The following is a 14,419-nucleotide window of genomic DNA, read 5'->3' as shown; positions in this document are numbered from 1 at the left end:
CAACAAAGTCTATATCGAATGTGCTTTGATCATAGGAAGTGCTATATAATGCTATGTAATCTGAAAAATCAGGTCTCTGGTGCCACAAATCAGCCACCTAAAATTAGTGGATACTTTTGACCTTAATCTCTCTGTCCCTCAGTTCCTCATCTGTAAAATGAGTACAGTATCTATTCATCTCACAGGGATATTGTGAAAACAAATTGGTATTTGTGAAGCACTCAGATACTATAATAATGCATGCCAAAGAAAAGTCCATGAAGAAATTAATACTTCTGACTTCAGAGCAGGGTTTGAACAGCGTGGAGTACGTAAGGCATGGGGCCACACATTGAACAATGAGGATAAAACAAAATTTTGAATAGCTGCTCACTGAGTGAGCACCATTCATTCTCTGCACTGGATGAAGCAGGGTCCTGTGGGAAAAAAAGAGATGTTATGTTAAAGACTGTATCATAATGCCTACATGCAAGGGGACCAAATTAAGGTTGTAAAGACAACCTTAATTCTAGCATTTTTTAACTTTTGAGTGGTTGATTTTGCAACCTTGATGATTTTTATGTAGTTTTTTGTGTTTATTGTATACAAACACACACATTACAGTTCTCACCTCAGCAGAAGGCAATAGAAACAACATTTGGTACAGCTCTAATACCTAATTGGACTTACTGATGCTTTTTGGTGGTCCAATACAAATATTTTGACAAGCTCTATGGTTTTAAAAATTTATCATGAAGGTATTGTAACTTTAAAAATTATAGTAGGAGATGTAAAAAGCAACAGAGTCCTGTGGCATCTTATAAACTCACAGATGTATTGGAGCATAAGCTTTCGTGGGTGAGCTTTCGTGGGTCTGACAAAGTGGGTATTCACCCACAAAAGCTTATGCTCCAATGCATCCATTAGTCTATAAGGTGCCACAGGACTCTTTGTTGCTTTTTAAAGATCCAGACTAACATGGCTACCCCTCTGATACTTGAGTATGAGATGGTTATCGTTAATATCCCAACATTCTATTACCACTGCACATGTATGCACAAAAGAACAGAGTGAAATTTTAGATCAACACATTAAAAATTTGTGGAAAAATTATCTCCTGCAATGCACAAGTGTGTTATCATTGAGGCAGGGTTAAGAAGGATCCTTTCCTTGTCCTATACAGTCTTTGAAGGGCTTCAGCCTTGCCTCATAGCACTGTCTGGCAAATAATTCTACATTTTGGAAATTAACTTTATCATTTAATTTTTTTAAAACCCTAGGAAACTCCAAGAAAAAAACTGCATTAAAAGAAATTGAAAACCATGATCCTGACTAATTTTCTGCATACAAAGTTAAATGTGAATCTTCCTATGCATAAAGTTAAGCACCTGCACTAGTGTTCATGGTATCAGGACTTAATATGTAAGGTGAAGAACTCAAAATGTTAATTAACTTTGCCCCACATTCATATGACTGATGATAGTCTTACACAGTCACATGCTATTATTTCTAAACCTGGTTGGAAATTTTCCAATAGAATATTTGTTTGTTGGAAAATGCCAATTTGTGAAAAGCAAAATGTTCTGCAGGTTTCAAAGGAAATTGCCCAGGGCTTTCCAGGCTCAACTAATCTTTCAAAGGAAATTAGCCAGAGCTTTCTGAGCTCCTGGCTCATCATCAGTCTGCCTAGTGTCTGCTCAGGCTCCAAGGGATTCCAGGTGTCTGGCTCCTCAGCAGCCTGAAAACTTCAAGGCCAAGTTCCAAGGCTCCCAGATTCTAGACAGGTTTCCTGGGATGGGGGCAGTCATGAAGCAGTGGAGGCCAGGGTTTTCAGGCTCCACACTCCTTTACAGCCCCAGAAGCATATTTCATTTCAGAAACAAAATATTCCAGAATTTGACTTCCACGAGAAATTGAGGTTTTGATATGTCCCAATTTGAACTGAATTTTTTCCCCATGCCCCAAGTTGTTTTGTTTTTGAAGAGGTGAAATTCACTTTCTTGTTCAGTTATATTTATTTCTACAGGTCCCCTGCTACATTTGATGTGTAAGGTGAATAGTGAATGAGGCAAAGTAAGATAGTCAATGAGAGGTGCTGAGAGCCAAATTGTTTGCAACTATCAGTCACTTTACACTTGTGTAATTGAGGCATTTTCTAGACTAGAACTGAAGGTGTGATGTTAGCCTGTGTTAGCATATATAACACACTTTGAAAGTCTGCTATAGATAAGGCACACTGCCTTTAACACATGCTAAACTGATCAAGTTAAACCTGGGGGGAGCCCAGGGTTCAGTTCGACCTGCTGAGCATGTGTTAAAGGCAGTTTGCCTTGTCTGCACTAGACTGATGTGTTAGCATATGTTAGCTAATATGTGCTCATCTATTTTAATTCCTAATCTAGATAAAGCCTGAGAGCACATCTGGGACCTCCATGGACAGGGTAGACTTTGTATAGTGAATGAAGCATGATTAAAAATACATATTTAATCCACTGGCCTTCATCCAACCTGTGCTCTGAATTAGTCATATTTATAGTGGAAATAACAGTATGTGATCATTAACTAACAAAAGAATGTATTATGATGCAAAGACAAAAGTGGCATAATTAAGGTTGTCTGGGTAACCTTAACTTGCTAAGTTTTGGTATGCTTTACTTTACAATTTTTTTCTTAAACATAGGTTAAAATTTAGAATTTACATATAACACTTCAATGCACTTTAGAGGAGGGTAAGTGTTTATCTCTATTTTACACTTGGGGGAAACTGAGGCAAATATAGGAAGTAATTTGTCCAAGATTACTCATCAGATCATTGACAGACCTTGGATTGAAATCCAGGTTTCCTGATCCCAAGTCACATGTCCCTATACCAATTCTGCAGAATCCTTTCAAATTGAAAATAGGTTTTGATATACCAGTGTGTCATGCTCAGTTTTCTATTTAAGATAAACTAACACACCCCATACTAATTAAAATGTTCTGTGACACTTCTATCTTTGTTTCAAACAGCAGTGAAACCCATTTTGAATGCCCTTATTAAAGAACCTCCTTTCAATAACCAAAGTACCCTTTTTGAGGCAGAGATAGCAAAGAAATCAGTTTTAAAGAGACATATTACTTCCTTCTATACATCAGATTGTTTTTCCTTTGTGAACTTGAAGATATTGGATAAAATGCAGCCACGGTGTAAATAAATGCAACACCCATATAAGTCTCTGGTTAATTTCTATGATGTAAATTAATCAGAAAACTGGTGTAAATGATATGGTAGTCTAATTTGCAAGAGAAGTTCATCAGGCCTGATTCTGCCACCCTTAGAGTATGTCTACACTATGGAATTATTCCGATTTTACATAAACCGGCAGTGTGCATCCATGTACCGAGGCTAGCGTCGATTTCCGGAGCGTTGCACTGTGGGTAGCTATCCCGTAGCTATCCCATAGTTCCCACAGTATCCCCCGCCCCTTGGAATTCTGGGTTGAGATCTCAGTGCCTGATGGGGCAAAAAACATTGTCGCAGGTGGTTCTGGGTACAGCCTCACCCTCCCTCCGTGAAAGCAGCAGACAATCGTTCCGCAACTTTTTTCCTGGGTGAACTGTGCAAACGCCATAGCACAGCAAGCATGGACCCTGCTCAGATCAAGACCACAATCGTGGACGTTGTAAACACCTCGCGCATTCTCATGCAGTCTATGCTGAACCAGGACCTGCAAAGCCAGGTGAGGAGGAGGCGGCTACGGCAGAGCGGCAACAAGAGTGATGAGGACATGGACACAGAATTCTCTCAAACAGCGGGCCCCTGCGCTTTGGAGATCCTGCTGGTAATGGGGCAGGTCCTAGCCATTGAATGCCGATTTTGGGCCCGGGAAATAAGCACAGACTGGTGGGACTGCATAGTTTTGCAGGTTTGGGACGATTCCCAGTGGCTGCGAAACTTTCGCATGCGTAAGGGCACTTTCATGGAACTTTGTGACTTGCTTTCCCCTGCCCTGAAACGCCAGAATACCAAGATGAGAGCAGCCCTCACAGTTGAGAAGCGAGTGGCAATAGCCCTCTGGAAGCTTGCGACGCCAGACAGCTACCGGTCAGTCAGGAATCAATTTGGAGTGGGAAAATCTACTGTGGGGGCTGCTGTGATGCAAGCAGCCAAAGCAATCATTAAGCTGCTGCTACGAAAGGTTGTGACTCTGGGAAACATGGTCATAGTGGATGGCTTTGCTGCAATGGGATTCCCTAACTGTGGGGAGGCTATAGATGGAACCCATATCCCTATCTTGGCACCGGAGCACCAGGGCACTCAGTACATAAACCGCAAGGGGTACTTTTCAATGGTGCTGCAAGCACTGGTGGATCACAAGGGACGTTTCACCAACATCCACGTGGGATGGCCGGGAAGGGTTCATGACGCTCGTGTCTTCAGGAACACTACTCTGTTTAAATGGCTGCAGCAAGGGAATTACTTCCCAGACCAGAAAATAACAGTTGGGGATGTTGAAATGCCTGTAGTTATCCTGGGGGACCCAGCCTACCCCTTGATGCCATGGCTCATGAAGCCATACACAGGCAGCCTGGACAGTAGTCAGGAGCTGTTCAACTACAGGCTGAGCAAGTGCAAAATGGTGGTAGAATGTGCATTTGGCTGTTTAAAGACGCGTTGGCGCACATTACTGACTCGTTCAGACCTCAGCCAAACCAATATCCCCACTGTTATTGCTGCTTGCTGTGTGTTCCACAATCTCTGTGAGAGTAAGGGGGAGGCCTTTATGGCGGGGTGGGAGGCTGAGGCAAATCACCTGGCCGCTGATTACACGCAGCCAGACGGCAGGGCGATTAGAAGAGCACACCAGGAAGCGGTGCACGTCAGAGAAGCTTTGAAAACGAGTTTCATCACGGGCCAGGATACAGTGTGACTGTTGTGTTTGTTTCCCCTTGATGAATCCCTCCCCTTGATTGACTCATTTCCTGTAAGCAACCCACCCTCCCCCTTCGATTACAGCTTGCTTAAGGAAATAAAGTCACTATAGTTTAAAAATCATGTATTCTTTATTAAAAAGTCATTATAAAAAGAGGGAGAGAACTGACAAGGTATCCCAGGTGTGGTTTGGGAGGAGCATAGGAGGGAAGGAAAAGGCCATTAAATACATTTCAATGTAATGACAGCCTTTTGGTTGGGCTGTCCATGGGGGTGGAGTGGGCGGGTGCACGAAGCCTTCCCCCACGCGTTCTTACACATCTGGGTGAGGAAGATATGGAACATGGTGAGTGGTGAGGGTGGTTACACAGGGAGAGCAGTGGCACTCTGTGACCCTGCTGCTGTTCCTGAAGCTCCACCAGACGTCAGAGGATATCAGTTTGATCACGCAGCAGCCCCAGCGTTGCATCCCGCCACCACTGATCTTCCTGCCTACACCTCTGATCTTCCTGTCGTCACCTCTCCTCACGTTCGTCCCTCCTCTCCTCACGTTCGTCCCTCTTCTCCTCACGTTCGTCCCTCCTCTCCTCACGTTCACTGGCATCTTTCCTGGTATTTGATACCACGTCCTTCCATTCATTCAGATAAGCTCTTTCATTGCGGGTTACTTCCATGATTTCCGAGAACATTTCTTCTCGTGTCTTTTTTTTCCTCTGCCTTATCTGAGAGAGCCTTCAAGATGGAGTAGGAAGGCTTGAAAAATTTGCAGCTGCATGAGGGAGGTAAAAAAGAGAGAGTAGTATTTTAAAAGATACATTTTACAGGACAATGGTTATACTCTTTCACAGTGAGCAACACTATTCACCTTTCATAGCACATGTGATTTCACTACAAGGTCACATTTTCCATCTTAATATTGAGTGCCTGCGGCTCTGGTGTTAGAGATCTCACAGACACAGGTCCGGGCAGCAGAATTCAGCTTGCATGTGGCCATGGTAAGCCATTGTCTTTGGGCTTCTGCAGCCTTCATATACACAGTGCCCTCCTTTCCCAAATACCAAGCAAATCCCGTTCAGTGCTGCTTCTTTCCTGTTAACATGCAGCAGCAGAAACCACCCCTCATCCAATTCTCTGGGATGATAGCTTTACCCCTCCCCCCACTGCTGGCTAGTATCATGGAAGATCACTGCTAATCACCCCCCTTTCACCCCCCCCACCGCATGGCTGGTAGCAGGAAAGATCCCTGCTAGCCAAACGTGAAAAAGCTCAGCGCCATTCCCCCCCCTCCACTCCCCCCCACTTGGCTACCTGCAAGGAAGGATTTCTTTTAAGCAACAGGCAAACAGCCCTGTAGGAATGGCCATCTCTGTCCCCTTAATTAAATTCCTGAATTTCAACCAGGTTACCATGAACGATATCACTCTCCTGAGGATAACACAGCGAGATAAAGAACGGATGTTGCTTGAATGCCAGCAATCACCGGGACCATACGCAGCTAGGCTTTGTCATGCAATGATACCAGATTACTTGCTACATGCATGGCGTGGTCAAGTATCCTTCCATGGTGGACGGAATAAGGCTGCCTTGCCTAGAAACCTTCTGCAAAGGCTTTTGGAGTACCTCCAGGAGAGCTTCACGGAGATGTCCCTGGAGGATTTCCGCTCCATCCCCAGACATGTTAACAAACTTTTCCAATAACTGTACTGGCCGCGAATGCATCCCAAGTCCTCAGGGCAAATTAATCATTAAAAAACGCTTGCTTTTAAACCATGTTTTATATTTACAAAGGTACACTCACCAGAGGTCCCTTCCATGGCTTCGTTGTGTGGGATAGTGGCTTGGGAAGGCTGGGAGGGTAATTCCATCTGGGTGAGAAAAAGCTCCTGGCTGTTGGGGAGAACGGAGTGCTGTGTGCTCTCTGCAAGCTTGTCCTCCTCTTCCTCCTCCTCATCTTCCCCGTCCACAGAATCCTCAGCCATGGCTGAAATTACCACTCCCACCTCGGAATCCACAGACAGGGGTGGGTAGTGGTGGCGGACCCCTCTAGAATTGCATGCAGCTCAGCGTAGAAGTGGCATGTTTTCGGCCCTGCCCCGGACCTTCTGTTTGCTTCTTCGGTTTTCTGGTAGGCTTGTCTGAGTTTCTTAACTTTCACTCTGCACAGCACTGAGTCGCTGGTGTGGCCTTTCTCCATCATAGCCTTGGAAATTTTTTCAAATATTTTTTCATTTCGTGTTTTGGAACAGAGTTCTGTTAGCACAGAATCCTCTTCCCACATAGCAATCAGATCCAGTACCTCTCGTGCGGTCCAGGCTGGAGCTCTTTTTCGATTCTCAGGAGACTGCATTGTTACCTGTGCTGATGAGCTCTGCGTGGTCACCTGTGCTGGTGAGCTCTCCACGCTGGCCAAACAGGAAATGAAATTCAAAAGTTCGCAGGGCTTTTCCTGTCTACCTGGCCAGTGCATCCGAGTTCAGACTGCTGTCCAGAGCGGTTACAGTGGTGCACTGTGGGATACCGCCCGGAGGCCAATACCGTCGATTTGCGGCCACACTAACCCTAATCCGATATGGTAATACCGATTTCAGCGCTACTCCTCTCATCGGGGAGGAGTACAGAAACCGGTTTAAAGAGCCCTTTATATCGATATAAAGGGCCTCGTTGGGTGGACAGGTGTAGCATTAAATCGGTTTAACTCTGCTAAAATCAGTATAAACGCGTAATGTAGACCAGGCCTTAGTCATAATAGGTAATAATTTATACTCATAGGCCCATTAATTGTAGTGGGACTGCTTAAATAGGAGGTACTACCTGACATGAATAAGGTTGGCAGAATACAGATCTCAGCAGAGATTAAAATGAATAACTTACACACCAAAGGCACAAACAAGGGAATACAGCGGGAAAACCAGCTAACAGTATGGTGTAACAGCATAGAGGAGATGCTGATCTGTTCCCTGCTGCAATTTTCCTGCTGCCCCTTCTTAGTGTTACACTTGTTTAGTATATTGGTGCAAGCTATACTACTTTATCACTTGCACCCACTTATGTTTTTTGATCAATTTACTCAAGACATTTAATTTACCCCACAGTGTAGACTGCAGAATTGGCCCAGCATTCTTTTTTTGCAGCAATATGCTTTTTCTTGTAAGTTCAGTTCAAGTCTATATTTATATTTGCAATTCAAATCAGACTGATCTTACTGTCTGTACTTCTTGATTATTTGTATTTTCTGTATATATTTCTTCTATTATAGTCTATTTGTTTTACATAAAATTGTATTTGCTTTCCATGGATCTAACCTCAGAATCTTAAAGCACCAAACAGGTGCATTATTTCATGTACATAACTTTATTATAATAGCACCAAATGTAACTTGAAGGAAGACTACATAAAATAATTGAAAACCTTTGTTGAGCAGAAGAACAGAGGATCTTTCCAGTGGCTTCCATCATTTTGCCAGCTTCAGTAGCATCTTGCACTCCTTGAACCTTTAAAAGGAGCCCTAGCTCATTTTCGTTCTCAGACATAACTATAAAAGGAAATAATTGCACAATATAAATAAACTAACACTTCCAATGTATTTAATCATATTAAGAATAGTAACCAGAGGGTGGGAAAACAAGCACATTATTGTTCAAATTGATAAGATGCATAAAAAGATCTTTAGATTTTGACAGCATTTACAGTTGGATATGGTATATATTGGTGGGAGAGGAGAGAAAGAAGGAATACGTTTGAAAGTAAAACATGCAAATATCCAAATCGGACTTCTCAAATACTTTTTTTCATGTTGGATAGTTGGCATCTGAGACTCCCTTTGGTAGGAGACACAGATAAAGAATATAGAGGCATGCTACACAAAAGACTTTCATTATTAGAATCCTGTTGTTTATGGTAATTTATTACTACATTTAAAAATACTTTTAATTGAACTCTGATTCATAAAGGATATACTTTAAGAGGTTATCCTTGTCTGCTTACTTTTGTTATCCTTTGTTACTTATACTATCTGTAGAACTTTATAGAGATAATACTGTGCCATAATTTAAACTGGAAAAACTCCCAATTTTATTTAAAATCATTTATTTTCATAAACAGGGACGAGCTTTTCTGAAAAGTTAGGGAAACTAAAATTAAGTTTTATATAAACCACTGGTCATGTTTTCTAATAGTTGTAATGGCTTCCCTTAGTTCAATGATAAGGAATTAGGGCTACCAGAACAAGTTGAATTAGCCATATAACGGCATTCTTCATTTTCTGCCTTTAGTACAAATATAGGTAGCATTAATGTATTCTATCAAGAAATCCCAAATCTGGCATTCAGGGTTTACACTAAAATAGTGACATTCTCCAGAAATTAAAAACTGTTTCAAATATGCCAGAAGGTTGTTTTAGGTTAAACAGTTATCTGGTTTTAACAATGGATTTAAATTCAAAATATTTAAAAAAAAAGTAGTTATTGTTATTATACCAAATTAAAATACATATGTTATTGCATACCATTGAGTCTCTGCTGGTATTTCTCAATTGTCTTTAGAAGATCTATACAGCTTGTCTGAATGGAGTGAAAAACCTTGGAAAAGACGAGTTAGTACATTAGTCTATAGAAATAGTAATGTGAATATAAATAAGAAAATGTCTGCTTAGTATATAACGTTCTACGGCCTAGGATTGAGCAAGTTTACCAGTAAAAGAAATTTAAAGCTAGAGAGATTCTTTTAGAAATCACTTGTCTGTTTCAATTGAGATAATCATATATATGACTTCCATTGGCAAATATTCTTCTAGGCAGAATCTATCCAAAGCCTGTGGCCCAAATTCATCTCTAGCATAAGCAAATGCAATGAAGTCAAAGGATCTTGCACCTCCTTACACCGGGGCTGAATTTGACCTGCAAACAAACTTACTCAATATAATCAGGATAGACACACACAAGAAATGAAAGTTACTTATACAGGGTATGTCTGCACTTCAAGCTGGAAATGGAATTTCCAGCTCAAGGAGATATATCTCCACTAGCTCTGCTGAAGCTACCATGTGTACCATCTCAAACAGATAAGTACTTGGACAGCAAAATATAGATTCCATGGCTATTTCCATGCTGGGGACTATATGGGGCCCTCCTACTGGTTGAAAACCAAGATATTTACAACTAATACCATTACAGCATCATCTGTATTTTCTTTCCAGTCACCATCCATTCTCCAGGTGTTTAGTAATTCTTTTGATGGTGGAAAAAATCAGTAGCAGGGACATCTGCAGGATGAATGCAAACATGAACGGATGTTTGTCAAATGCAAGTGCCACTGCTTGAAGTAGCAACTCAAATGCCATAACACAGTAAACAATTTTTGGTTATATGTGTGGGAATATAGGAATACTGAAGTGATAAGTTGTAGCTGCTACCCATGATAGGTGGTGAGGGCTTAGAGGGGAAGCTTGAACTGATGGCCAGTCACCCATGAGATCTCAGGGAGACAGGTCAAGATTTGTTTCTTTTTAGACAGTTTAGATCTTTTCCTTGTGAGAAGAGAGGGTAGCAAATACTCAGAAAGCTAAATGTCAAGATGGTACTTGTCATAAAGAGATGGTTAAGGGTTAATGTCTCCTTTACCTGTAAAGGGTTAAGAAGTTCAGTAAACCTGGCTGACACCTGACCAGAGGACCAGTAGGGGGACAAGATACTTTCAAATCTTAGTGGAGGGAAGTCTTTTGTTTGTGCTTTTTTTTTTTTTGTTCGTTGTTCGCTCTTGGGACTAAGAGGGACCAGACGTACACCCAGGCTCTCCAAATCTTTCTAAATCAGTCTTTCATGTTTCAAAATTGTAAGTAATAGCCAGGCAAGGCGGATTAGTCATATGTTTGTTTTCTCAACTTGTAAATGTTTCTTTTTGCTGGAAGGATTTTTACCTCTGTTTGCTGTAAGTCTGAACCTGAGGCTAGAGGGGGTTTCCTCTGGGCTATATAAATCTAAGTACCCTGTAAAGCATTTTCCATCTTGATTTTACAGAGATAATTTTTACCTTTTTCTTTCTTTAATTAAAAGCTTTCTTTTTAAGAACCTGATTGATTTTTCCTTGTTTTAAGATCCAAGGGATTGGGTCTGAACTCACCAGGGATTGGTGGGAGGAAAGGAGGGGGGATGGTTAATTTCTCCTTGTTTTAAGATCCAAGGGGTTTGGGTCTGTGTTCCCCAGGGAAGGTTTTGGGGGAACACAAAGTGCCAGACACTAAATTCTGGCTCGTGGCAGTGTACCAGATCTAAGCTAGTAATTAAGCTTAGAAGTGTTCATGCAGATCCCCACTTTTTGTACTCTAAAGTTCAAAGTTGGGAAAAAAACCTTGACAGTACTACTGAAGCAATGAGTAAAATGTTTCTGTAACAGGGTGACGTGCCCCTTTTAAGGGTAAAAGGCTTTGGGACAGTCAGTCTTGTTCTGTTAGCCCCACTCTGCTACATCTGTGTAGTGTTGGATTTAAGAGGAAGGAAGCCCAGCAGTGGGGAAAATTGAGGACACAGATTGTCCTATGGCCTAGCTGAAGACAGGAGCCAGTCAGGAACTACAGCCTGCCTGAAAGCCTGGGTAAAGAGAGAGTATGCCAGCCTCTAGGCAGTGAGGTTGAAGCCTAGGAACTGGGGTTTGGACAGTTTATTGCAGCTGGGGTTAGCCTGTAAAGGAGGAGGCTAATAGCCAACCCTGTTTGGGCTGAAGATTTGGTTGTTTTGCTATGTTCTGTAAACTTTAAGTGACAGACTCTGAGGCCCCAAAAAGATTGGACTCTGTTACAGGGCTTGGCCAGACAGCTAGAATGAGTCAGAGAAAATACTGGGTAAATTGAGGCAGGGCTGCTGCAATACCACTTCCAGCCATTGGTGATGGTTTCCATTTCCCTTCTAAAGCCTCTATAATAGACCTAAAAGAGCACTATCAGATGCTTGTATCAGGAGATCAGAGCATAAGGAAATGTGGAAGGTGACGGTTAAGGCTGCATGGCGGTCATGGATTCCGTGACTTTCTATGATCTCTATGACTTCTGCAGCAGCCAGTGCAGCTGGCTCCAGGGCTGCTCGAACAGATCAGGCATTCACTGGAGCCAGCCACACCGGCCGCTGCTGGGGCACTTTGGGTGTAGGAGGGGGCTCAGGGTTGGGGTACAGGGTGGCATTTACTTGGGGGGGCTCCGTGGAAGTGGCCGGCATGACCCTGCAGCTCCTAGATGGAGGGGCCAGGGGACTCTGCAGCCGTGTGCTGCCTACACTCACAGGCACTGCCCTCGTAGCTCCCATTGGCTGCGGTTCCTGGCCAATGGGAGCTGCAGAGCCAGAGTGCGTGGCAGGGGAAGTACAGGGAGCCCCTTGGCCTTTCCTCCCCCTTGGAGCAGCAGGGATATGCTGTCGGAGCCAAGTAGGGAGCCTGCCAGCCCAGTCAACCCTCCCCCTTCCCAGCACCAGTAGCGGTCCTGAGCTGCATGCTGCCGCCTGCTCTCCCCCCGCCCCCAGCACCAGTGGGGATCCTAGGTTGTGTGCCACCTGCCCCCCGACAGCACCAGCACCACCCCTGGACTGCTCCCCTAGAAAACACACAGACCCCGGCCCAAGTTTTAGTTAGGGGAATATAGTACAAATCATGGAACGGTCATGGGCCATGAATTTTTGTTTACTGCCTGTGACCTGTCCATGACTTTTACTAAAAATACCTGGGACTAAAACTTTGCCTTAGCAATGGTCAGACTCGCTAAAGAAATTGACTAGCTACAAGTGTGTGTCAAGATGTTTTAAATGCAGCTTCACAAATGTCTGAAAAATGGTGTTTTTTCCAGTTTGTTGCACTATTATGATGCATGCTTGAAAGAATAGACAGTGATAACCTAAGAAAAAATTCTTCTGTTTTTATGTATTAAGGAGATCTGTTTTAACCAAAGATTATCCTTCATGAGAGAACCTAGGTAGTAAAGGAAAGGCTACTGAAATGATGTGGATAAAAGTTAATGAATGTAATGGGAAACTCACTTATTTCAATAGTTCATATTGCAGTCAAATAGCTTTCATAGCACAAATGTTATTGTTGTGTCTTACATGTAAGCAAAGGTCTGGAGATGCTCCAAAAATTCAGAAGAATGGATAGTAGAGAAATGTCTGGGTTGTAAGCGGCTTTCCTTGCAAAAATTAATGCCTCCATTTAGCATACAAAAAACAGGATTTGGACATTTAATTTGTAGCAGATTAGAGATTGCTTAAAATGGCTGGCATCTACATCTCAGACTATTTTTCTTAATAAGACATCTGTTGCTCTGATTCCCTTGCTTGGATAGACTGGATTAGAAGAGGAGAAATGACCATATTTTTTCTAAAAATTCAAGTTACTACAGAGAAATCATTTTGTAATTTTTCCTCCAAGAGAAGACTTTTTTAAAAACACATCATCTGATTTTTTCAAAGGGGTTCTAAGTCATCAATTTTAAACTAGATGATTTAGGCTGTAGGAGGTAAAATTAATTACCTCAAGTCATACAATCAGTTAGTTAGATCTGGATTTCAATTACTGCCATGTAAATCTGGATTAACACCATTGATTTTGCTAGAGCTGACTGAATGGCACCATTGTTTTTAATTGAATTACTCCAGATTTACAACTGTCTAAATGAAGTCAGAATCTGGCTCAGTGGAGTTTAGATCTAGGATTCCTTCTGATTTTCTCATCCTCTTATTCTATTATAACCTTGTTAAAAATAACAACTGTCCACTGCTGGAGGCAGGTTAATAGTTTTACTTTGTGTTCCTATCAGCAAGAGGGCAATTATTTAATTTGCTTATAAATCTTGTAGCTACATCAAGAGGACCACTGTTGTCTTGATCTAAGAAACAGGGGAAATGTTTTGTGCAGTGCAAAGACAGAGACAGCACTCTGTTCAGTTCAGAGTATAAAAGTAGGCAGCCAGCAAATTCCCAAATCACTAAACAGATTGGGCACTGATGGTGTCTGTCCAAAAATAATGAAATAAGAACATGGTACCTGCTGAAATGTAAAAGTGCTAACGAAAATATTGTTATGCTGAAAGGTACTTGGGACTGACTGGATCACAAACCTCTTTGAGACTGGGTGTAAAGGCATCTTTCAGTTGACATAACTGTCAGGATAAGTTAATCAGAAGTCCCCCACCTAAGACAAAAGCATATTGTGAACCCACTCAGGAATTTTGGACTGAATGAGTGGAGGGATTTTGCTAAATGGAGGGGGTGGGAAGGAAAGCAGACCACATAGAAACTAAACAGACAAGAACAGAGGGAGGCAGAGACAAACAGAAAAAGGCCAAGCAGCAGCTGGTAAACACAGTATGACATGGAAAAAGCTAGAGAGAGAGAGAGAGAGAGCGCACTTTTGGGAATGTTGGCTAAAGAGGCTTGGAGTTGTAAGCTAAGAAACTGCTCCTTTTGTTCTTGGATCCTCTTGCGTTAGGAGAAGCAGAACTTTGTACATTCCTTGTAAATAAACAAGATTTCATCAAATAAAATACCAGATTCC

General features: G+C 42.2%; 1 protein-coding gene across 1 annotated transcript in view; it reads right to left on the bottom strand.

Moving 5' to 3' along the window:
- ICA1L (islet cell autoantigen 1 like) overlaps positions 1 to 14,419 on the bottom strand; it is a 72,496-nt gene that overhangs the window by 26,457 nt on the left and 31,620 nt on the right. Inside the window, exons 5-6 of the mRNA XM_030580555.1 lie at positions 9,396 to 9,468; positions 8,300 to 8,423 (exon numbers count right to left, since the gene is read on the bottom strand). Coding sequence (XP_030436415.1) covers positions 8,300 to 8,423; positions 9,396 to 9,468 — 197 coding nt within the window. The remainder of the gene's footprint in view (positions 1 to 8,299; positions 8,424 to 9,395; positions 9,469 to 14,419) is intronic.

Source organism: Gopherus evgoodei, chromosome 11 (assembly GCF_007399415.2).
Source record: "Gopherus evgoodei ecotype Sinaloan lineage chromosome 11, rGopEvg1_v1.p, whole genome shotgun sequence".
In the NCBI taxonomy this organism is placed as follows: Eukaryota; Metazoa; Chordata; order Testudines; family Testudinidae; genus Gopherus; species Gopherus evgoodei.
The sequence above is the reverse complement of the archived record's forward strand: the minus strand, read 5'-3'. Positions and strand labels throughout refer to the sequence as shown.